The sequence below is a fragment of the Centroberyx gerrardi genome, chromosome 14 (genome assembly GCF_048128805.1).
Source record: "Centroberyx gerrardi isolate f3 chromosome 14, fCenGer3.hap1.cur.20231027, whole genome shotgun sequence".
Classification (NCBI taxonomy): Eukaryota; Metazoa; Chordata; class Actinopteri; order Beryciformes; family Berycidae; genus Centroberyx; species Centroberyx gerrardi.
Genome location: NC_136010.1, coordinates 18,661,279 through 18,684,967, shown reverse-complemented (window position 1 = coordinate 18,684,967; position 23,689 = coordinate 18,661,279). Strand labels below are relative to the sequence as shown.

The 23,689-nt window shown below is 39.3% G+C and overlaps 1 protein-coding gene across 1 annotated transcript in view; it reads right to left on the bottom strand.

The window, feature by feature from the left end:
• Positions 1-23,689, bottom strand: part of camta1a (calmodulin binding transcription activator 1a) — a 270,441-nt gene that overhangs the window by 231,254 nt on the left and 15,498 nt on the right. Inside the window, exon 3 of the mRNA XM_071894528.2 lies at positions 22,088-22,191. Coding sequence (XP_071750629.1) covers positions 22,088-22,191 — 104 coding nt within the window. The remainder of the gene's footprint in view (positions 1-22,087; positions 22,192-23,689) is intronic.

Below are 23,689 nucleotides of genomic sequence, written 5' to 3'. Positions count from 1 at the left end.
AAAGGCAGATGGACATCATCACTCCCTGACCTTCAGGCATTGGCCATCCATATCAGGATGCAATGCAATGCTTTGTGCTGTTAAAAGTACTTATTTGTGGTGAGACAGACGGATAGATAGATAGATAGATAGATAGATAGATAGATAGATAGATAGATAGATAGAGGGAGAACAAGAGAGAGAGAAATATACATTTTAAACATGCAGGTCCCAATATATTTGATGAATTGGGGTCATTGTGTTACAGCTGTTTATGCTAATTACTCCGGTTTTATGAGTTATTACTCTGGGTGTAATCCTCTCACACAGCCAAATAATAAGAAAAGGGGACACTTATTTCCAGTTTCATCATTTCTATCCAACACCTACCAAGCATTCATCAGAGCCCAGACAAAATTGCCTTATTGTAATTGGAGGGTCGTTCGTGGTGCATTTCATTCTGCAAATGCCTCCTCTCTGATGTTTTCATCCTCTCTAGTATCAATACTGTTCCCCCAACCCCCCAGATCTGTGATGTCTCTCGAACTGAAGTGATGGAGAACAGGGCATCCAGCATGTAGGAGATGAGAGAATGAAGGGACTTCTGTTCTGTGGCGCAGCAAGAGCTGACTTGTGAGAAATGGAAAGTAGCAGGCCGCTCTTGGGTGCGCATTGTCCTCTGTAGACAGATGGGACCATAGAGAGAACTAGTTTTGTTCTCTACGTATTTTCCTCTCTTGTGGATGCCAGCATATGCTCGATGAATGTGTCTCTCTACAGAGCTTAGAGACAGAATGATCACATTTTGCTCTCTAATAGGCTTTGTTTATTTGGATACTGAGAGCAGTAACCGTCAGAAGAGAAAGACATTGTAGAGCCTTTCAAAGCCTGTGCATTGGTGTTTCACCAAGGTCTAGTGGCCATAGAACCCTTTGAAACAAAATCTTCTTTTAGAAATATTTTCTGAATTATCAACTATCAACAAGGTTAACTCATGACATTTACATTTTGCCAAACAAGTCAAGGTTTACCTTAAATCAGTAAAATTATTCTGAAGGTAGTCAGGCTGCTCATTTTGTTTTTCAGCTGGAGAAAGGTACAGACGTGTAGCTCTGTCACATCCATCATCAGATTGCTGAATTATTACCAGTCTCCCATGATTACCTCCACCCGTCCTTATCAGCCGAACACTATGTACCCATGTAACCTGCTATCCGTTGTGGCTAGATTTGTGTTTTCTTATGAAGAGGTTTCTGTAGATTTTAACCTTAATCCTATCAGCTAATGTGAAGGCACTGATCCGCGCCTGTCTTGAAGGTTATCTGTGCATGTTTCACACCCACAGGCGTTCATTATTTACATAGCTGTTCCCCCGAGGCACCAGCCACCACAGGAGGTGTGGATGGAAAATCTACCTCCCAATCTGCCAGGGACACATCCATATCTATACTGCATGGCTGACTGACTTAGGAGGATGCAGTGTCAGGATTATCATCCTTTCCCTAGAAACTTCATCATCATCGGCACAGGCAGCAGTGGCAGTGGCATCAGGCAGGAATGTTTGCCTTTTAAATCAGGGGTTCCCCAACACCGGAGCCTCTGGGGAGCCATTTTTGGAGAACAATGTTTCTTCAACCAACTAGGAAACAAATCAGAAATGTAACAATGCTAACACTAACAGCACTCATTACGAACAGCCTTGAGGATATTTATCTAGCAAGGAGCATGACTTAAAACTTTCATTCAAGTGAAATAAGAAATTCTAAATATCTTGTATAAGCTCTATATTCAGCTCTAACTTGTGGATGCCTTAGATTAGAATAGACAGGCTGTAAACACGGTATCATGCTATTTATCCCCAGGAGAGAGGAACAGACTGAAAGGATTTCAGTGGCAATGTTATGAATGCAATATATGCTAATAATTCTTGTTTTGTTAATGTCTAAATCAGTCATTCATCCAGCCTCCACAAAGCCATGTGGAGTAAGATAAATGTAACGGTGGTTGAAAGCAGCGATTTCACAGCCTCATCCCATAACCTCCTGGATAATTAATTCTAATGATACTTTTTATCTGCGACACCCATCATGATAAACGTCAATACACAAACCTACTCATATGAATGTGCTATTGAGCGTAACGCTGACCTTTCCAGACCCCCTGGACCTTTGCAGACGTGTGTGAAAAACACCCTCGGCGCTAACGCCAGCCCTTTAGTGCACAGGGCTCATTTGATATAAGCGTGACAGGGGTATTTATAGAGCAGCAGAGAGCCTCCCTCTCCTCGCCTCTTCTCTCCTTTCTACACCGTGAGCCCGTTCCAGCCCAGACGCTATTGGCAGCCCTGCTCACTCACTGGAAAAGCCATCATGTCAGCACATAGGCAGCGGGCAGCATGTTGTGCTAACAGGTTTGGGAGGGAGGCAATAGAAAGAGCCCAATCAAGTTCATTATGCAGTGACAAAATGTGTCCCTTTGATGCCTTATTTCACACCACCGAGACAATCTGCATGAAAGATTTTTCAATCTAACATCGACATTAGCTTTCGATAAACTACAGTATGACATCTTACGCTTCCATCGATATGCTTGTGATCACTGCCTTAAACAGTGTGATGCAATGATGGGAAATATTGATGAATTAGTACAGAAGACATGATGCATATGCAGGTCTGGCCCTAAATAAGATTTTAGGAAGGCCCCCTTTAAATTGAAATCACACTAATTTAGAGACCTTTGTCAAGGCATTACGGTATTAAATGGCATGACTTTTATTATGAAGGTGGACTAAATTTATGGACAGACCTCTTGATCGGGCAGTGATGCTGCTTTCTGTGTGTCAGTACTTACATCTACAAATCTGGGTCGCAATTCAAATTCATCACAATGTTAATATGATGAAATTTGTGATCTGTAACTGAAAGTAAATGGCTGAAACGCATATTTAAAATCTTCAAATGATCTTCAAAAAGACAATTGGATTATATGTCCCAGTAATCTCATCTTCAAAGATTTAAAGGATTTCAGGGCCTCCAACACATGGGCACCTAGTTGTATTATACCTTGACTGACTGTTTAGGGTCTTGGTATTATCTTGGTATTAGCATTCCCAGAGATAGGAAAGGTGTGTAGCGTCACATTAAGCACTCCACTCCACTCCATTTATCTAGCAAGCATGTAGATCAACTTTAAATCAAAGATCAGCTCAAGTTTTGCATTCCAATGAAAAATATGGAAATTGATTTGATTTTAGGTCTTCAATTATCCATTCAATAATCAATTTAAAATTAGAATTTATATTCAGGATTTTTGCCTTCCATCAGGAGGGTCATTTAGGCCAACTGGGGGCCCTAAGTGGTCACTTATGCCACTTATAGCACCACACCCATCCAAATGCAGTGCTTTTATTCATCACACACATTGGTTCCAAATACTCAGAAAGCCAAGGACAACGTCTCTGGATTTGCCCATTATGATCAACACATCAACCACACCAGCAGGGAGAGATAAACAAATCAAATAAATAAATGAGAACACCCCCGAGCAGATGTTTACATAAACATTATGTACAAATACATTATGTATTGCCCAGCGCCTTACTGCTCCTACAGAATTCTCCATTAGGATTCCAGGTGTCCCTTTATAGTACAGAGATATGCTGCTTTGATCAGCCTATCAGAACAATTCCCTCTTTCATCTTGGGTAACATGGTTTGGTTAAAGGGAGATTTTGGATCAAGGTTCAGCTGGAGCCTTGGCACGTCCCCTCCTCTTGTTTGGTATTCAAGCTGAGTATGGTAATCTGGTGTTGCTTTACTGAAAGTCATCGGCAACATCAATCTCTCATTAATACACAGTGCAAATATCCAAGAAGCAGGGGTTGAGGCGGAGCAAAAGAGAAGTTTGGCCAAAAAGACAACAGAAGCAACAAAAAACAAAACAAAAAACAAACAGCATACAAAACAAAGGTGGAAATACGCAGAAAATGACTGTTAGATTTCAGAATGTGAACGCAGTTGCTGTGGATGTCTGATTTCCATCTCATAATTCAAAGTTTCGATTTATTACTGTTTAAAAATTGGACACTTTCTTTTCCTTTGTTGAAGGCATGTTTAATGATATTTCATAAATTCATCAGAGGGAGATTTGTTGAATGAAAGCCTGCGGGGCTAACTATTAATTATTACTTATGCCCTCAAATAAATCAAACATTTCTAAAATGAGGCAGACATTAAAAAAGAATACAGCCTTTTTTTTGTATTTTATTCAATTACTCTGATTTCAAAACCAAGGAAAACTTTTGGGTGTTATGCTTGCCACTAAGAGTCTAAGCAAAAATCTATAGTTTGCTCTTGTAAATGAAAGCAATTTTCCTCTGCCAACAACAGTGCTTTGAGCTCTTGTGTTGATTCAAGAGGTTATGACTGCAGGCCCAGTGGCCATGGGAGGGTGAAGAATTGAGCAGGACAAGCATAAATGTACAATTTAAAAAATCAGTCTAATATAGGACCAATTGTCATCTGAGAGGGCTTCCTTATCTTCAAGCAGAGTGGGCTGCATTGTGTCTGTCTAAGGGATAGCAGTTTGGTCCTGAGAGGACGGGCCAATCAAAAGCCAGAAGATTGAAGGTTTGATCCCATAGCAACTGGACAGTAGTTGGTATTACATTAGCTGTTCCCACTTAACATCTGTAAGGCACAGTTCATACTGAAGCACCATGCACAGTGGCTGACCTTGCATTTTGACCTTCCCTGTAAAACGTGTAAGTACAGGGGCGTGTGCGTGTGTATGTGTGTGTGCGTGTGTGTGTCTAGCAGGGTGATATGAAAAGTTGAACTCCAGTCACTCTGTGCGATAGGGTTAATAAAGTTCTATTCTTTCCTTCCCATGGTGCACATCAATCTAACCTGATGGGCCAAACTTGGTCTGGGCGCCACTGACTAAGTATGGTCTAAGCTCAAAAGCTAAATTATTTAGCCAGGGAGACCAGTTGATAAATGTTGGCGGTGCAGGTCAATACATTACAGGGATGTGTGGACCAACCCTTTGGTAGGATTTATTATGCATTGGGGGAGATAAAGGCCATTGATTGTCTCCAACAAGGTCACAATAAGAGCTGCTTTCTTCACCTAAAGGGGTCTATCTCTTGTGGCAACAACTTTAGGCCGCCATTTGGAGATACCGTGCAATAAGGTTAATCAAATCTGTGGGAAGAAACTATGGAACTGTCTTGCGTCTACCAAGGATACAGAGCGATAATGGGCTGTATTTATATGAAGGGATATCTAACTTTTACATTATTCATGGGGCTGTGGAAAATGCAATGGCAGTGCTAATATAATATTGACCTAACCCCAACACTACATGAATGGCAATAGAGGCACAGCTTAACACACACACAGACACACGCACACACACACACAGACACACACATGCACGTATTGTGGAAAGTCTTACTGGAAGATATCTCTTCCTCTTATGATCAATTCACATACTATAGGCGATACTTGGAAACTCAATACAGTAGACGGCCTTCTTAAAGGTCATGGGAGTGACTGGACACAGAGAGAAACAGAGTAGCATAGAGAGAAAACACCCTTTATCCAGACATCAGCTATTCGATTGAGATTGTTTTCGGTCAACAAATACTCAAGAGGGAGTTTTCTCTCTTTATTTGGCGTACTGTGTGGGTGGACAAGAATAAATGGAAATAAAACAGTGCTCGAATGGATTAATGGTTTATCAACCCACATTTAATGAAGATTTGTGTCTAGCTGCCTTTGTAGTAAGGCACAATCATCTCTCAAGATAGCAGCAAAGCAGCAAAGGAGAGACTTAAAACAAGATCGGATTTGCAATTAAAGATTAATTTTTTTCAGTCTTCAGACGTAATGCTCAACAAAAAATCTTCACAATGAAACAAAAGCATAACCATTCATCATTCCACAGTCAAATGGCAAACAAAATTGTCTTCCGATTTGAATATGTGCGATTTGTGGTAGTGGTAAAAATGTGTTTCACTGAAGTATTGTGTGACAGCATGAAAGTGGGATTGTCACTCCTGGTAACCCCAACGTTCCTGTTCCTATAACGGATGACTTTGTTCTGCATCTTTGCTAAATGTATTATCAGTGAACATCCGTAGCCTACTTCACCATTCCAAGCTTGTGGCTCAGACTTTTTTTCAAACTGTGTATCAGGTTGTCACGCATCATTAATTATATCCAATAGAACCCAAGAATCACCGTGTGGAAAGCGGAGAAAACAGTTACCAGCATCTCCTATTGAGAAAGTGAGCATGTCCATGGGAGAAATACAGTCCAGCTGAAGCATTCATGCTTCCAGTCCAGATGAGACTTCTAAGCATTTTCATTGTTAGATACCGTCAAAGCACTTTGACTCCTTTCTAATTATATAAACATGACTTTGAAAAATGTCCTGCAGGGGGAGAACAGCGGAGCCACTGTGGGTCCATGTTGCCTCATCAACAGAGATTTCAAAAGGCAGCGCAGAATTTCAATGGTGCTTCAAGGTTCTGCTAAAGGACAGGCTAGGGGAGCAGAGGGAAGGGGAGGGGAGGAGGACAGGTTATAATGAACTGTTGAAATGCACTGTGTTGACACCTCAACCTTTTAGGCTCAAGCTGGAGAGCAAATACTGCTGGATTTCACCCGCAATCAACACCAACGGGCGCGGTGAGTCAGTCAGCAATCCCCTATACCCAACCGCAACTATTCTGCTCCACGACCTGGGGCTTCTTCTCTGTCTCCAAAATGGGAGTTCCCATTTGAGAGGTTGAGAATAGGTGGGACATCCAATTATAGTGAAAAACCTCCAATGCAAAAAAAAAGAAAGATAAAAAGAAAAAGAGACACTATGTTATTGTACCCGGTGATAGAATACAGCATAAACTAATGTCACTGGTCAGAGTAGGTACTAAAAGCCACAGCTCAGCACACACTAATCAGAGTGCTGTGTCAGACACATTGGCTATCTGTAATGTACATTCATTCAAATAAGTTTCAGGTTCAGTGCTTTACAAGCTTAGGAATACAGGGGATTAAACTAGCTTCATATCTGCACTGAAGTCCTGCACTGAAAATATTCCATGTAAGTATAATATAAATGTAACCTTTTTTTTTTTTTTTTTTTTTTCTTTTACAAAACTGTTCCAAGTCTAACAATAGCATTACAGACAAAGCAATCAAAAATGGAAAATATTACCTTGGATCAAGGCTAAAAAAGAGAAAGCATTCAAACTGCTCTACCATTGTCTTACTGTAACAATTCCACAGTTTATGCAATAAAATGCATTTTAATGATCAAATTATTTTAAATCTTTAACATTTTAAAGGGTTATGTCATCCATTTAACACCTTTTCTAATTCTTTCCTATTATCTTGCCTTCCAAGTAGCTAGTGGCAGTAGAGACAGTATACAACTTGTACTATTCCTCCACTTTGTACCTGTTACTGAACAACTCACAGTCAGCTCCCCTGCAGCAACTCCATAAACTTACTCATCCTCCCAGCAAATTCTTCAAAATAAGCTCCACAGATCATTCACGGGAGGTAGAAAATGGCCTAGTACATAATATAATCGTGCAGAGAGCTGAGCAAGAAGAAAACTTTAGCAAAAAGAAAAAAAAAAGAAAAAAGAAAACACCTCACTCTGCTGTCACTCATCATCTCCATGTCCAATTTCTTCAAAGTTTAGTATTATTCATTCTACACCACAAACCTTTCAGTCCTCCACTTTTTATTAGATACAGGTATATTTTGAAAATAATTTCTTGGCTGGATATGTGAGATTGCAGCAGCGAAGCTTACTCTTAGCCATTCAGGTGACCGCAGTAAAGCAAAAGAACAGCACAAGGTGGATTCTGTCATTCTTGTCCAACTTGCGACTTCAAAGATGAGAGGATCATTGTAAAATAACAGAACAAATGGCCTATCACTTTAAACAACCGTTAGAACACAAACCTACAGAGAGCTTCCTTATTCTGCAACTTTATCAGTGCTAAAAAGGTTTTTAAGAACCTGTTCAGTCCCAGATCTGGGACCTGTGGGATAGATCATTATGTCCTTGTCAGCTTATTTTTCAAATTCAGCCAGTTTTATTGATGTGTAAACATCTCGAAGAGAAAAGGGACTTCACATGTAGCCCAGATGAACAAAGGGCTCAAGGACATCCAACCAAGAGGACATCTGAATCCTGCTGGACCAGGAGCCTGTGAGCTGCCTGAATGGGCAGCTTTGACAGGAGAAAAACAATGAACTTAAGGGGGGATAACCTTTGATATTGTGAGGCATTGAAATGCAAATATACCTAAAAAGGTCAGGCGGACTTTGTGCTCAATTAGCAGGAGTATGTTACAAAGTAACGGATATTTCAACCATACCATAGATAAAAAAGGCAAGCTTTTATGATCCTAAGAATAAAAGAAAAATTTAGTATTTGCAGTGCAGGTAATTGTGAGTGATTGTTGTTACTGTGTATTGGTTATTAAGTTGCTCTTAACCTGCTAAAAAGAAAGACAATAATTGTACAAATGTATAGTTTTAGCACGGTATATACTGTAGCCTCTTTCAACATCTGAAAAGATAATTCTTCTCTTTCTTTCCTAATAGCTGGAGATAGCTCTTACAAAGGCTGTTTTATGAAAGAACATGAAAGGCAAAAGAGATGCACTGTGAGGCAAACACCTTGTTAGTTTGACGAAACTCACCCTTGCTTCTTGACGGAATAGCCAGGTTTTATACTGGAGGAGATGACAGCCCAGTCAGCTGCGCATCCACAGAGCCTTGTCAACCTGCCAAATGCTCAGGTTCCTGGTCTGCAAATTTTATAAATGCTTAACACATGCAGTGTGAGTGCTAAAAATAAAAAGTGGTGGACAGTGTATGGCTCCATTAGACAGAGGTTTCCCCCAACCTGGGCAGAACTGCAACCATCAGCTTAAATGCCTCTTTGATTTAGCAAACAAATGATTATTGAAGACATGAAAGGATAGATAAATGCAAGAAAATGCTTGTATTGTACCTCTATCCCTACTGCTAACAAACAAGGTCAATGATAGCCCAGTTCTAGTTTCCTTCCTTTGACAATGAGACAGGGTTTTATCAGACGAAGGCCTAATACAGCAGGGCTGTAGAGGCACTGCCATGCCTGGAGCTGTCCATCAGATAGAGAAGGGCATGATGGGCTGGGATCCAAACAGGCCCAGAGAGAATCCCAGCCTGCTGTTGTTGCTGGCTCCTCATTCTCAAGGACCTTTAGAGATCAAAGACCAACACACAACAAGAAAGGCAGCGAGCGGCAGAGAGAGATAGAGAGAGATGGACCAAAGAAAGAGAGGGAGTAAGGTAAGCAGGAAGGATGCCATGAAGCAGAAGAACCCATGCGGCCTTCCCGTGATTACCCAACGCCAGGCCTCCTACTGAGCCAAAGGAAGGCGTCAAAGGGATTTCCTGGAGAACGTCTGTGAAACATCCACTCTAAGTCAGCCTAGCCTCTTCCATCCGGAGCGAGATGAAGCATCTTCCGACCTCAACTCCATCCTTTTCACGTTATATTTTGTAGTGTGGGAATGATGTGTTCCTTTGATACTCTAAAAAAAGACCTATCCTCTATGGGATAGTTGAAGTAGCCTCCCTCTCTTGCTCTCACTCTCTCTAGCTCTCACTCTCTCAACAAAAATAAAAAGATACATGGTGTTCTTCTGCTGGCCAGCAGTGTTGTTTAACCTTGGTGAAATACAAAATGGGACAAGCAGTAGAGCCGAACAAATATTGAGCTACATGAAGCATTACGAAACAACTTAGAACACCTAAAAATGGACAACAAAAATGTAACTGAAAGGGCAAGCTTCCCAAATGTGTATTAAGCCCAAGCTCAGCCCAGCTAAAGCACTTTTTTATTGGAGATTCCCACAAGGAGTTTGGCAAGAGGGTGTTTGTGCAGAGGGTTGCTACTCCATCAGAGCTATCTAGAAGGGATATGGTGTGTTTCAAATTTATATGCAATCTAGTTGACAACTATGAGTCTGATATTGGGTTCCAGGGTCACATTTTGTTACTTGTTTTTCCAATAGTGCCACTTAAGTTTGTCTTTGGTCACAAAAAACCCAGCCTTGTCTCTAAAAATTCCATTCATAATTTTACTTAAGAAAAAATGTAAAAGAAATGTTTTGTGCTTTCTAAACCTATTAAATAATGTAGCTGATTTCTGATATCGTCTAGTCCATTTTAGAATGGCAGAGCTGTTGGAGCTCCCTTCAAAAAAGCTGTCACTCTGCTCTACCCATTGGTCTCTCTCGGTAGCTAATCAACTTCTTTAGAAACTGTCTGATCAATACGATTTGGCCACATCAAGCATTCAAGCTAGTATTTGCTGACTAGAGAGAAAAATCAATGCATTAGCCTACACAACCCAAAGCAGAAAATCACTGAATTAAATATGTTTATCTATCTGTCATCACTTAAGCTTAGAAAAAGCTTGTCATAATTAGCCAGAGGTTATGTGGAGAGCTTGCTTTTAGATTGTATGAATGTGAATTTGTAATGCTCATATTGAATCACTGAATTAAAAAAAATTGAGGTGGGTCTCAGAAAGCTCAACTGGAATTAAGAAAACTGAATTGAATTGGGAAAACTGAATTTGAAATTCTATTTAAAAGTTAAATTCAATAATAATCACATTCAATTTCGAGCCATTGCATTCGATTTCAAATTGTGCCTTACAAATTCAAATGTTGTTAATTTATTCAAAACATTAATTTCTTCGACAGTTCAATATGGGGATGACAAATTCTAATTCATACAAAGCAAACACAATTTCTGCTAGCACTAATCTCTTTCCGTAAAACTTTCCTGAAACTAAAGCATACTGTATGAATAACCCCCCAAAAAAGTACTAAATATGATAATGAAAATGATGATTTTCTTTGATACCAGAGTTGCTGAGATATGATGTTTAGGGGGCAGAGAACATGGAAGCCGTGTCAACAACTGATGGCAAGTGATGTACTTTAATATGCTTTTCTATGTAAATAATTAAAACATCAATTACATGCCTTATGCACATTTTCTCTTCTTCATTCTGCTGCTGCAGCACAAAGTAGCCCTGTAACACTTGATTTCTAAAGTAAAGCAGCCATCATGCTTTTGTTATGGCGTCCAATTTCTAAATAAATGTACTTGCACATCAAGTTATGATTATTTGTACTACATACAAATGCAACTACTATTTGTATTTACGTTTTTCAATCTCAGAAGTAGGAGCATATGAGGAGACCCTGAAGGCAGCACAAGTGAGACAGCTTTCTAGTTATAGTGCATGCGTGTATTGACCTGTTGATTTATAAAATACAAAGCAATGCATTATGCAATTATACAGCCCTATTTCAGAGGTGAGTGTTGTCAGGACAGTATGTTGATCACTAATTTAAAACATCTAATTAAACAAATTTACAGTTGGCCCATTGCCTACTTTGTGTCCCTTTTAATCACATTATTGCATAGATTTGGCGGCCTACCATTAGCTAGTGTAAGGTGCTTGGTTGTGTGTGAAGTACATTTTTCAAGTCTGTCATAAAGCAGACCAATTCTGCTTTGGTTGTGTGGGATAGACTTTTTGATTAAAAACAAATGAAACTTTATTTCATAATCCAACTAACAAGTGAAAAATAGCTTTGTGCTAGTTTCAAGATTGCCACCTGTTTTGTCTGTGAAGCTGACCAATGTACCAGCTTTAAGTATCAAACCCAAGTATGTACTTTGTACATTCACAAAGTTCCAATTTCCAATAATTCCCAACACCTAGGTTAAGTAGATGACATCACATGAAAAACAAAGCTCTCTCTCTCTTTCTCTCTCTCTCTCTCTCTCTCTCACACACACACACACACACCCACACAAACACAAAAGTGCCATATCACAGAGGACATACATAGTCGTATCAACCCTGAGAGACAACGCTAGTGTCAAAAGACTAATTCCATTTAGAGAGAGAGAAAGAGAGAAAAAAAGAAAAAAAAAAGAAAGAAAGAAAGAAAGAAAGAAAGAAAAAGAAAGGAAGAAAGAAAGAAAAAGAAAGAATTCCAACAAATGAAATAAGCATGACAACGATGTATCTTATTTGTGTTCAAGGTAGCCAAAGCCAGAGTTTTTAGAGCATCAAAAAAGATTTGCACATCACTTACATACAGTCAAACAAATTGCATCAGCTGGGGATCAAACTGCAAACCAACTACTCAGCAAAATATTTTGCATTGCCACAATCCACACAGCCAACAAGACTGATATGTTAATCAAAGTGCTATTTATAGTTGACTGAGGAAATCATCCATTAATGCATCAGTTCTAGAATGTCATGCAGAACATATAATTTGCTCTTTCTTTTTTTTTAAATAAAAATTTACATTTTAAACTGGGGGCAGCGCAGTGGCTCAGTGATTAGCACTGTCACCTCACAGCAAGACGATCTTCGGTTTCTGAATGTACTTCCTGGTTTTACCTCTTTGTGAAGCACTTTGAACTTTTGTTTTGATAAGTGCTGTACAAATAAAAGTTATTATATTATTATTATTATTATTGATTATTGATTATTGGCCCTGGCCCTGGTCCTCCCTAGAGTTTGCACGTTCTCCCTGTGTTTGTGTGGGTTTCCTCTGGGTGCACCGGTTTTCTCCCACAGTCCAAAGACATGCAAGTCAGGTAGATCGGAGACTCTAAATTGGCCATAGTTGTGATACGTTGTTGATAGCTAAGCAATCAACAACATTTAAAAGTTCCAGGAGGCCATTTAGATTACAGACTGGATCATGGTCAGACTTCTTAATAACACTAGCTCCTGCCATTCAATCCCACTCACAGCTGGCAGAACTGAGGCATTCAGTCTTATGGAAATGTACTGTATAAGGAACCATATGACAGTTTACTGAAGCATAGGTGCACATCAAACAACTCACGCATAAATGCAGAACTCCTTTTCCTTTATCTAGTAAATAAAGTCCATTACAAAATGGTTCTGCACAAAAAAATCCTGACCCAGCAATTTAGTGCAAAAAGGTTGAAATCTATTCGTCTACACCTGAATAGCTTTGCAGCTCAGTGAACACATGAGGGAAAAGGGAAAGAGACAGAAGATAAGAGTAAAGGAGGGAAACTAGAGGGAGAGAGAGCCGGAAAGAAATCGAAGACGCAAGCTGGGTTCAATTTAGAGGCTTCCCACAGGAGGTGGAGTGACCTGTATCTGCTACAATAGAGGTCATGCAATTTTGAGCGGGCACCCCTGTCTTCAGAGGATACTGAGGACCCCTGCCTTGATGTGCACATCCAGGGGAAAAAGCAAAAGGTCCCTGTAGCATGCGGGACCCCCTGAATGACCCGACTGGTGGGTTCCTATTACAACTGGCTCACTACACCGCAGCCTCACAATTGACACTTCACAGTAAGCCACAACACTAGCAATCAGCAAAGCTATCAAGCTCAGAAGAAGTTATTATTAAGTCAGCCAACCAGAGAACCTCAACCAATTCCTTATCTTTCTGTCTTCTTCACCAGTCTTCCAACTTTCACCAGCCAAATGTGATTACAAAAAGCACCATGACACACATTTAGTAAACTGTGCTTAAGTGGGAAGATGCAGAAACCGTGATATGACCACACCACATAGGGTTACATAAATTAGCCTGGGTGTTTCCATTAAAAACACTGTCAAAACAAATAGTGAAAAGTTGTCTTACTGTAACACTGTAGCTGAATAACTGCTCTCTAAGCAGCCAGACTAAATCAGGCTGGGGCTTTGCTATCTATCTAAACCATAACTGAGTAGTTCAATGAAGAGCTGATATAAATAAAATCTCAACCTTGGTTAAAAGAACATAGATCCCCACAGGACGCCCTGCACCTATACTCTACTGATTAACGTGTGCTCAGCACCTGTTAATGCAGAAACATTAGGTATTTCTATCCAAACAAACAATCAAACAAACAAACAAACAGACAGACAGACAAACATGACCTTTAATTTCAACTGATTGCCCCAGAGAAGCTAATGAACATTTCCGTAAATATTTGCAATTGGAGGGAGTCATTTTAATTACTCTCCATAGAGAGGGCTGTGCCGGGCAAGGAGCTCAAATGAAGATAAACATTTAATCAGGCGTGACCTTGTGTTCGATCAGGTGAATTCTCCAAGCACTGATGTCCATGAAAACAACATTGACAGTTCTGAAAAAGATCCAATTTTTCAGTGCAGTGACAGAAATGTATCAAAACTGGCACTGAGGAGCCAAATGCTTGGTACTTTGACCAGGACAGTCCAATCACCCTAATATGAGTCATTCTAATCCATAAGAGAAAGCTTCAATCCAGCCAGTGTTTTAATGAGGTCAGGATATTCTGAGAGGGCTTCTCTAGCCTCTGCACCAGGTGTTTCAAGCCATAGTCTTAAGGTTGGGCTGGGAAGAGCACCGTCCTTACACAAGCATACAAAGGGGAGGTGGAGTACATCATATCATACAAATTGACTAGTTACAGCAAGGTGTAGTGGAATTAGAAAATCTTTTTTAATGACCAAGAATGTGCGTTTCATTGGGATATTGACCTCCTATAGCTTGCATATGATAAGGGTGCTTGACTTGAAAAAATATGGCCATATTTGAGCCATTCCTTTGTAGTCCTTTCATATTTTCATCTTAGCGCAGCATTTGACACTATAGACCATGCTATTTTACTTGAATACCTTGAAAACTGGGTTAGCATCACTGATGCCGCTCTTAAATGGTTTCAGTCTTATTTGGCTAATAGAACTTTCTCTGTTGTCGTAAGGAAAGCCTCATCCTCCTCAGCTCATCTTTTATGTGGTGTCCCCCAGGGGTCAGTTCTTGGCACCTTACTGATTTCTGTTTATACACTTCCCCAAGGTCATATTATTCGTGAACATAACATGTATTTCCATTGCTACGCAGATGACACCCAAATTTATCTTCTAATAAAACCTACTGACTCCAGCAGCTTAACCCACTTTAAGGCTTGCCTCTCAGATATCAATTGCTGGATGTCCCATATCTTCCTTCTTTTGGTCCACCTAATTCCATCAAGCTGCTAAAGGGTCTGTCTACTCTGTAGCAGGCTCTGTAAAAGCCTGCTGCTAGAAAGCTGGTCGTACTATTTGATTCTAACCTCTGTTTCTGTGTCCAAGTTAAGTGGGTGGTTCAGTCTTGCGTCCTCCAACTGAAAAATATTTCCAAAATTAGGTCTTTTTTATCCACTGCTGACCTTGAGAAGGTTATCCATGCCTTCATCTCTTCTCATCTAGATTACTCCCTCTACTCATACCTCCATTGTCTGCATTTAGTATAAAATGCAGCCACTAGACTTTTAACCAATTCTAAGAGTTGGAATAATATTATGCCAATTTGAACCTTTAACCCAAAAATTATTTTCAATGTAAGCTCTTTGGGTAGGCTAGTATGCTAATTAGCTAGTGGCATTTGGCTACCCAGCACAGGTAACTTGTGTTGGCTAACATTAGTTGGATAGTTAGCAGGCTTTCCTCCTACTCGGTAAAAATTTCAATAGTGGTCTATGGAGAGCGTCTCCAACCATGGTAATACTGCCAATTGATATTGTGTATTCTGACTTCATGGTCCAGCTGGACAAAATAGCTATTTCTTACAGGAAAAAAGTCCCGGATCCCAGCTTTAAATCTCTTCTTAAAAACACTTTTATGAACAAGCCTTTTTATTATAGCCAATTTTATAATTTCCTGTTTCATCTTGTTTTATCTTTGATTCTGTTATACTTTCACTTGTGTTTTTCATTTTTTTCTATGTTATTTTCTTGCTTATATTTGCTCTACCTTGATTTAATTCATTCAATTATACTTTGAATATCTCAACTTTTTGCTTTTTTTCAAACTGTAAAGCACTTATTTGTATAGCACATATTTTGTTCGCTAAACACTGAAAAAGAAATCAGTACTGTCACAAAAGAACAGAGGAAATATGAATCTGTTTGAAGCTATCTCTCCTGCAGCTGTCTTTGAGAGATTGTACTGTGGTTTCTCAAATCATAACAGCAGGAGCTATAGGATAACAATGTGGCAGGAAGAGGGTTAACCCAAATAATGTTTCAGTCAGAGATAAAGACTGAATGACACCACAGTGTATCCAACTGCCATTGTCATTATAGCACCGATCTCATATAGTGTCACTGATCATCTCTCAAGATTATTGCATTTTATTTCATTAGTTGTGGTTTCTGACCACTGTCGCTGGTCGCTTCTCCGCCTGTTTCACCCACTGCCCAATGAGTCCACTGAGTATCCGCTCGAGCTCATGCTCTGTCCTGAGCGGCAGCATATTGCATGTAGGCACCATGCTGTGCTGCTGCCAGCGGTAGCACGAGGCAGAGAGGATTATTCCTGACGACAGGGGCATTAAATGTGTAGCAGGCCGGTGGAGGCCTGAGCTGATGCTCTCTTGTCTCTTTTGGTTCAGCACCAGTTCAGAGGCAGTCCCTCTAAGCTGAGTGGGAGCTCACAGTACTCAGAGTGCTGTGCCGTTCATTAAGGGCTGAGGGTGTCACACCAGCTTAGGCCCCATGTCCCCTCTCGACCAAGGCTTCATGCTGTACTCCTCTGCCTCTGCTTTTTAAGACTGAGTGACTAGGAATCTCAACATTCTTCTACAAATTTGGCAAGTGTTCTCTGTTTGCTAATGCCTTATTATGTCTCACAATCTGAACTTCCTGTTGAAGGTTGACAAAAACCATGGTTTATGTCTACAAGTAGACAAACTTGTAGCATGTTGCAACATAGAAAACACTGCACTCTCTTGTCCTCAATACTCCGGTAGGGAGTCATAAACGCTGTCATTCAAAACTGTAGGCCCTTAAAGTCGAGATGAAACGGCATTTCGAGAGTATCTAACTTCCGTATCGTGACGTATTTCCGAGTGAAACAGGAAAGACAGGCGGGACATAACGTTGGGAGGAATTTGATTTGAACGTTGAAAAGTGGGTGTGTCATAACACCCGAAGACACACCGAAGTACCATGCTGTTGCTAGCTAGCTAACTAATGAATCTTAGCCTCTTAGCTCTGTGCGCTAAAAGTTGAAGATTGATTGATGGGTGGATGTCATGATATTATTGGTTGAAATTAGTTACGGGCATGCTTACGTAAGCACACGGCATATTTTGTTTTACAGGAAGAAAACATGATTGAATTTTGATATAAGAATACAATGAAATTGATTTTTGGTATTTTTTTTGGCATATATTGTTAAATAGGTGCACAGTCTGACCGGGGATGTGATCTAAAAGGGTTAAAAAGGCATTTTTCATTTCATCTCGTCTTTAAGAGTCGCTGCAGCAGAACATCGCAGGGCCAACTCAAACTGAAAAGCACAAAAATGTAGCCTAAATAAAATCCATTCCTCTCTGTAACTGGTAGTTTCCCACTGGATGATTCATTTGCTTTGAATCTATAGTAACGCACGGCCTGAATCAGACCTCTAAAGTGAACCAAAGACCGAGAAATGTATCTTGAAAATAGCACTGGTCAAATTGCAATTCTCCAGCACATCTCAAGGCGTGCAACCTTCATGCCAGCGTAACCAAACATCAGGCTGGCTCTGTTTGATCTTGAAAGGGATATAAGCCTAAAGCCCTTTCCGTGTGAGATGTCCTTCTTTAAAAAGATTCTAATCTCAACAGAAATGTCTGGCAAAATAGAGGTCATCGTGCCAGAGCACCCAGCAGACAATAGCAGTTGGCTGCGGACCTGAGAGGAATTCTGTGAGGATTTGTTCCTATGAGGCTCATCTTAGCGCCATGGGGACACCGTGGTCTGAAAGAGCAGCGACACAAACAAGGTAAATAGAGACTTCCTGGATTTATTTATTCTCTCCTGTGCAAACGTATGTAACAGTTCAGAATGTGCTATCATTTGATTCTAACAGATCACAAATCACAGGAATGTCATTCATTATTTCCACAAAAACAATACTGTGATTTTGGCCATGACCTCATGTATTACATGTATTTTTTTTCAACAATACAATACCTCATTTTCTTTCTGCTACGCTTATATTTACTAAGTGAATTGTCAAGCATTGCCAGGTACTTTTCTTAATCTCTTATTGACAATTTAAAGGCTGATAGCATATCCCCACCTCGCAGGCTGCTCCAGAGTCAGTGACGGGAGTCCCATTCCCTCCCTCTAGCTCCCCCTTGAATTTTGATCAGATTGGTTTATCTAATTTTCCGGTAAATGCTTGAAATGTATTCCTGCACACCTTCTCCTCATAAATGTACACAGGGGAATCAGGAGAATGAGATAGAAATGAATAGTTCTGCATTAGCTTCACCTCACCACACCAGCATCACCACAGCCCCCACGCTCCCTCCTTACAGATTACAAATTCCGAGCAGCAAGTTGTAGCCTCAATCTTTTCCACCTAAAGGAAAATGAAATGTGTACCTCTTCATGAATGAGGCTGAAATAGAATTCTTCCAGATTTGAAGAAGAAGGTGCAAATAATGTTAAAACTGTAAGAAGGGGTTGACAGGGGCGAGGTACATACCTTACCAACATTCCTTTACAGTAGTATTAATTCAGTATTAGTTTAAAATAGGTGTTTTTTATACAACTTACAGGAGGTTTTGCAGTTATGTTAGAAATGCAACCATGACTGGTGCCATCTTGGAGGCCCATCGGATAATTGGCCGTACGCAAATAATGGCTAAACATACAAAAACAGGGCTAGAAAAAGATAAGTTCAGTTAGCTCAGTTAACTTAAACAAACAATTGCCTTTTTTGTCTTTGTTAGCTAACTACCTCGCCAGCAAGCTAATTTAGCAATACAACTGCTTTTAATGTCAATCTGCAACTGGTGGCCACTACCAGTACAACAATAGTTTTCATGCAAAAGGTATAAGGAGCCTTCTTTAACCCGAGCCGTATGGGCTATCTGTTGTTAAGGTAATAACTATGGTAGATCAATTTCCTTTTTGCTCAAGTGATCATCAACAGCTGTAACCTACCAGAATATTGAGATTCCTTAAATGTAAGGAATGGAAGAACAACAAGTTTGCATTAAGCATGCTGAACTAGCGGCAGAAATATGCACAGAATTGATGAGGTGTCACTTTCACTAAGAGTCACACAATTGCACCGATGAGACTCTCTGATCCCTCCCTGCCTGCCTGTCTGCCACCAATGAGGCACAGACACACTGGTTTGCATGGTGTGCATAAAAAAGTAATGTCCTTGATTTTAGGAAAGGTTGCTTTGCTCTCTTCAACCGTGGAAAACACTATTGGCATGCATACCACAACACCACTGGAATCTTCTTTTTTGCTCATTTATCACCAAAATCCTATCGACCTACCAATCCCTATAACATCCACAGAAGAAACTCCAGCCCAGTAACATTAGTAACACAACATGGTGCTTTTCCTAAAATGTGTCTGTTGTGATTTAATTTGGTAATAAATGACAAGACATGCCAACAGCTGTAGCCGACAGCATTTATCCCAAACAAGTGCTTAGGCTTACATTTTGAGATCAATTTCAAAAACGTGTTAATTAATTTAGACTGCTAGCAGCACAATGCAGGTCAGACAGGGCAAACAAGTTACAACATCAGCCAATTAGAAACACACAAGCGTTTTACATTTTTTCATAACTAGGCCAGGGCTAGTGAGCAAAGATGAGGCAGATGGAGACTTAGAGGAGACTGAAAGTGGTGTAGAGGAGATGTTTGTGTATTTTTTGCTGTCTTAATCAGTACTGTAATTTATCCTATTATTACGGATGTGTTTACCACAAATCAATTATCTTCTAAAGCATAAACAGCACAAAGAGAGAATGTAAAATTGTAACAAAAAATAATTACCTCACTTTATGTCAATGATATATTGTCTTTTGGTATATCCTTTGGCTCAGAAACCAGTGTGGCATGTTTAGTCTTGTGCCGTATTTTCTATTTGTTTTTCAGTCAATTAACTTTCATCACTGCAGATGACTGTATTTATATGGTCACAATTTGTTAATCAAAAGTATGGATGGGTGATTTTAGCATATTGGTTTTCATATCCATCATGGAGTGCATTTAGCTCTAATTACTACCAGTTATTCTCTGAAAAGAAGAACCAGTTTCTTAATACTAAGTAAGATTTTCACCTATCACTATTGGAAATGAAAGCTATAAATTCATGGATCTGCAACCTGAAGAAAAGAGTTTTGAGGCAATTGAGGCAAAAATTGGTCCCTGTAATATGTTAATATGTAAATTGATTGATGTAATATGTACTGCATATACATAATGTGCATGTTAATTAAAATAATGAGCCACAGTTAAGAGACTGCATTGTTTACATTTCTAAAGTTCTGATGGCTTGTCACTTAGTGTCAAAGGAGACGAAGATAATTTTTTTTAAAAATTTAAGTTTCTCAAATTTTAAAGGGATAGTACACACTAAATTCACCTCATGAGCTGAAAACATGTGCATATGGTGGTGCATACGGTTCAGTAATCAAAGATGAAATCTTGACATTGTAATGCATATATGATGATGTTTGTTGAAAATGACAGCTTTGTTAGGAATTCATTCAAAATCTCTGCATGTATTTGGCACGTTGTTGTTGTCAGTGATCATTGTATTGACTTTAGCCTCCATCCGAATATAGATAAAAAGCAAACATTTTCTCTTCTCTTGTTATGCATTTAACAAATGGGACAGGATGGCAGAAACCAAAGGTGAAATTACTCTGAAACTGTCCTCCACGTTTCTTTAATAGATTAAGATTTAAACAGCTTTAATTAATGAGGGGATGCTACTAATATTACTTGTTTGGCATTGTTCCTCTGATGATACCATTGGCTGCAAGTTAATGTGCTTAAACTGAACTTGCTTCACATCAACACAAGTTTAAACAACTAAATAATGTTCATTTCCACATTCCCAGCAGTCTCCAAGTAGGTAGAATGATATACAAAACCTATTTTTGAGCATGCATGACATAAAACATAAACATCAGGCAAGACACTTCTCCTTTCTATTAAATGATAAAGGAGCTGTACTGAGAAGACATGGCTTAATTTAAAATGGCTGGCCTATAGGTCAAGGACAGCAGAGCAAACAGTGTTTGTGGCTTCTTACACAAGCATACAAATAAAAACATTTTTGGCTTTCATTTTCAAGACAGAAAACTAAATGAGATTGTGTTATTTTCCCTTATTGTGATGTAATATGAAATGTGAGACACCTTGAGGCTTTTATGCTGCCTATGTTAAACACTGTTTATGTTTACATTATAAGCCCTTCATAATGATTGCTGAATACAGCAGCAGTGAAGTCCTGTGAATAAGACTCAAGATGCGATTGACAGTAACTTTTGATTTAGGCCAAACATGGCTTCCTATAAGAATAAGAAGAAGAAACATAAACTACACCATAAGACACATACATTTTACAACTGGCTCATTTTATGTGAGGATAGAAGGAGAGAATGTTTTATCTATTTTGTCTTTTATTCTGCCAGAGATCATATCACGATTAAAGGTCAGGGTATCCATGCGGAGCCCAATAACAGTGTGTTCTCTATGTTACGGAAAGATTTTCTAACTATAGTAGCCAAACAAAGATCAGAGGAAGCTTTGGGTCAAATTAAAACAGACAGATCTGCTGTAAAATGTTTCTGAAGTTGGACTCTAGATATAATAGGAATAAAGAAAAGCAAAACAATCGTGTTGAATTGTCCAGTAAGTGTTATCTGAAGGGAACACATGAGAGAAAGAATGAAAAAACTAAACATAATACAATTAGGTACACATGTAGGTTCAATGTTTCCATGTGACATAAACATATATGCACGCCGTTGAGTGAAAGTTGTTTTTTGATGCCAATATTTTGGTGGATCAGGGAAACTGCTGTAAAGGTGTTTATGTTGTGACTGCAGATTTTGAAAACAGTTCACATTGCTTACTAATGTGTCTAAAAAGGGTCTGAAAGAACAACATGTCGTATGAACAGCGACTCCGGTAAAGTGATGGATTGAGGAGAAAGTTGTGTGATAAGGAGAGGTGGCCTTACCTCATTAGTGTTCCACCGGTGTCTCTCCTTTGGCAGCGAGGAGCATTTTGGTAGACATTCAAGCAGCTTTTTGGGCAGGTATATTTTCAAATGTCCATGTTCATCTACAACAAAAGACGAAACAGAATATTTAGCACATAGCTCATACCTTATTGACTTGCACGTCTCCCTCTTTATCAGTCTATCAGTCGATCTGCAGCAATACGCTGACTGTAAAATAAGTATCCCCAACTGAACTTGGAAAATGAAATTAAGTGCTGCATAAGTTTTGCATTGCGCTTCACAAAATTATTTTACTGTGAAATACATTCTATCAGGGGAGTTCACTGTAAATATTTCACTGTCAACTTGTGAAGACTGTATCTATTCATTATTTAGACACAATAAACACCCTTGAGTGATTTTGTAGCGTATGGGGATTTAGCATGAGAGCCTGTGTGCTGCATGCCATGATTTAGTATATTATTCAGGGAAATAATTATACAATTACCAGCCCCAATGCTTACATTATAATGTATGTCGTTCAGTCTGTATTTTACATTTCGCAATCAGTTCACAAGCATAATAAAGCAGTATGGTTTGGAGATGCTATCATGCATGGTTATATTCAATTGTTCATTTCATTCCATTGCTTACTTCCTGTTTAAATATGCAAATGGTGATTCATCCAAAACTTAAGTGTGTGCAAATTATATTTGTTTGGAGAGAAAAAATCACATTGAATGTAGAACATAAACAAGATGTAGGCTTATGTGTCCATAGCTTCAGCAATTTACATACAAAATGAGGATATTCTCAGCGAGCAACTAATCATTAAAAGTGTGTTTAAATGGAAAAAGGCAGTGACTGTCAATCATAGTGACATGACAGAGGAACCTTTACAAGGACAAGGCTACAGTACTGCTCAAAAACAAGCTAACTTCAGATGCCTCGGAATTAAATATGCCTGAAACTGAATCTGAATATTGTTATTATAAAAAAGAGGACTATAATGTGGAAACAGTGCATGTTTCATTGTAATGAGCTGACATACTCTATGTCAGGCTCTGTCCCTGAGAAAAATGTTTATTTTTGGTCGAACATTTCTAAGAAAAATCTAGTCTTTTTAGCCTGCATATCTCTGAAGATTTTCATGGAACAGCCAGCCAACAATATCAGCTTCTCTGTCTCCATAGTCGCCGCTTAACTTCAGGCTTTTTTCTGTCTCCCCCATTCATTTGTACAGATTTTGAGCAACTGATCTATCACACTTCTAATGCATATACAAACTACAACAATGCAAATCTTGGAATGAACATAGGCGTAAGGTTGCAGTTAATCCAGGTAATTTTACGGCATGTGCAAATGAGCCTATTATTCAGTCTCACGTGTGTGGACAGAATGGAAATAAATTCACTATAGTTAACAGCAGGTAATGCATTAATTTCGACTGTAATTTGTAACATAATTTGGCTTGAAAATAAATGGCAATGAGAACAGGGAAAAAAAATATCCGAGGTACCTTCCTTCGTATATATGTTGATTTTCAGTGTAGGTTGTAGGCTAGGTTACAAAAAATGGGCAAGTGCATGGAGAGATAGAAAAAAGCCTGAAAATCAGTGC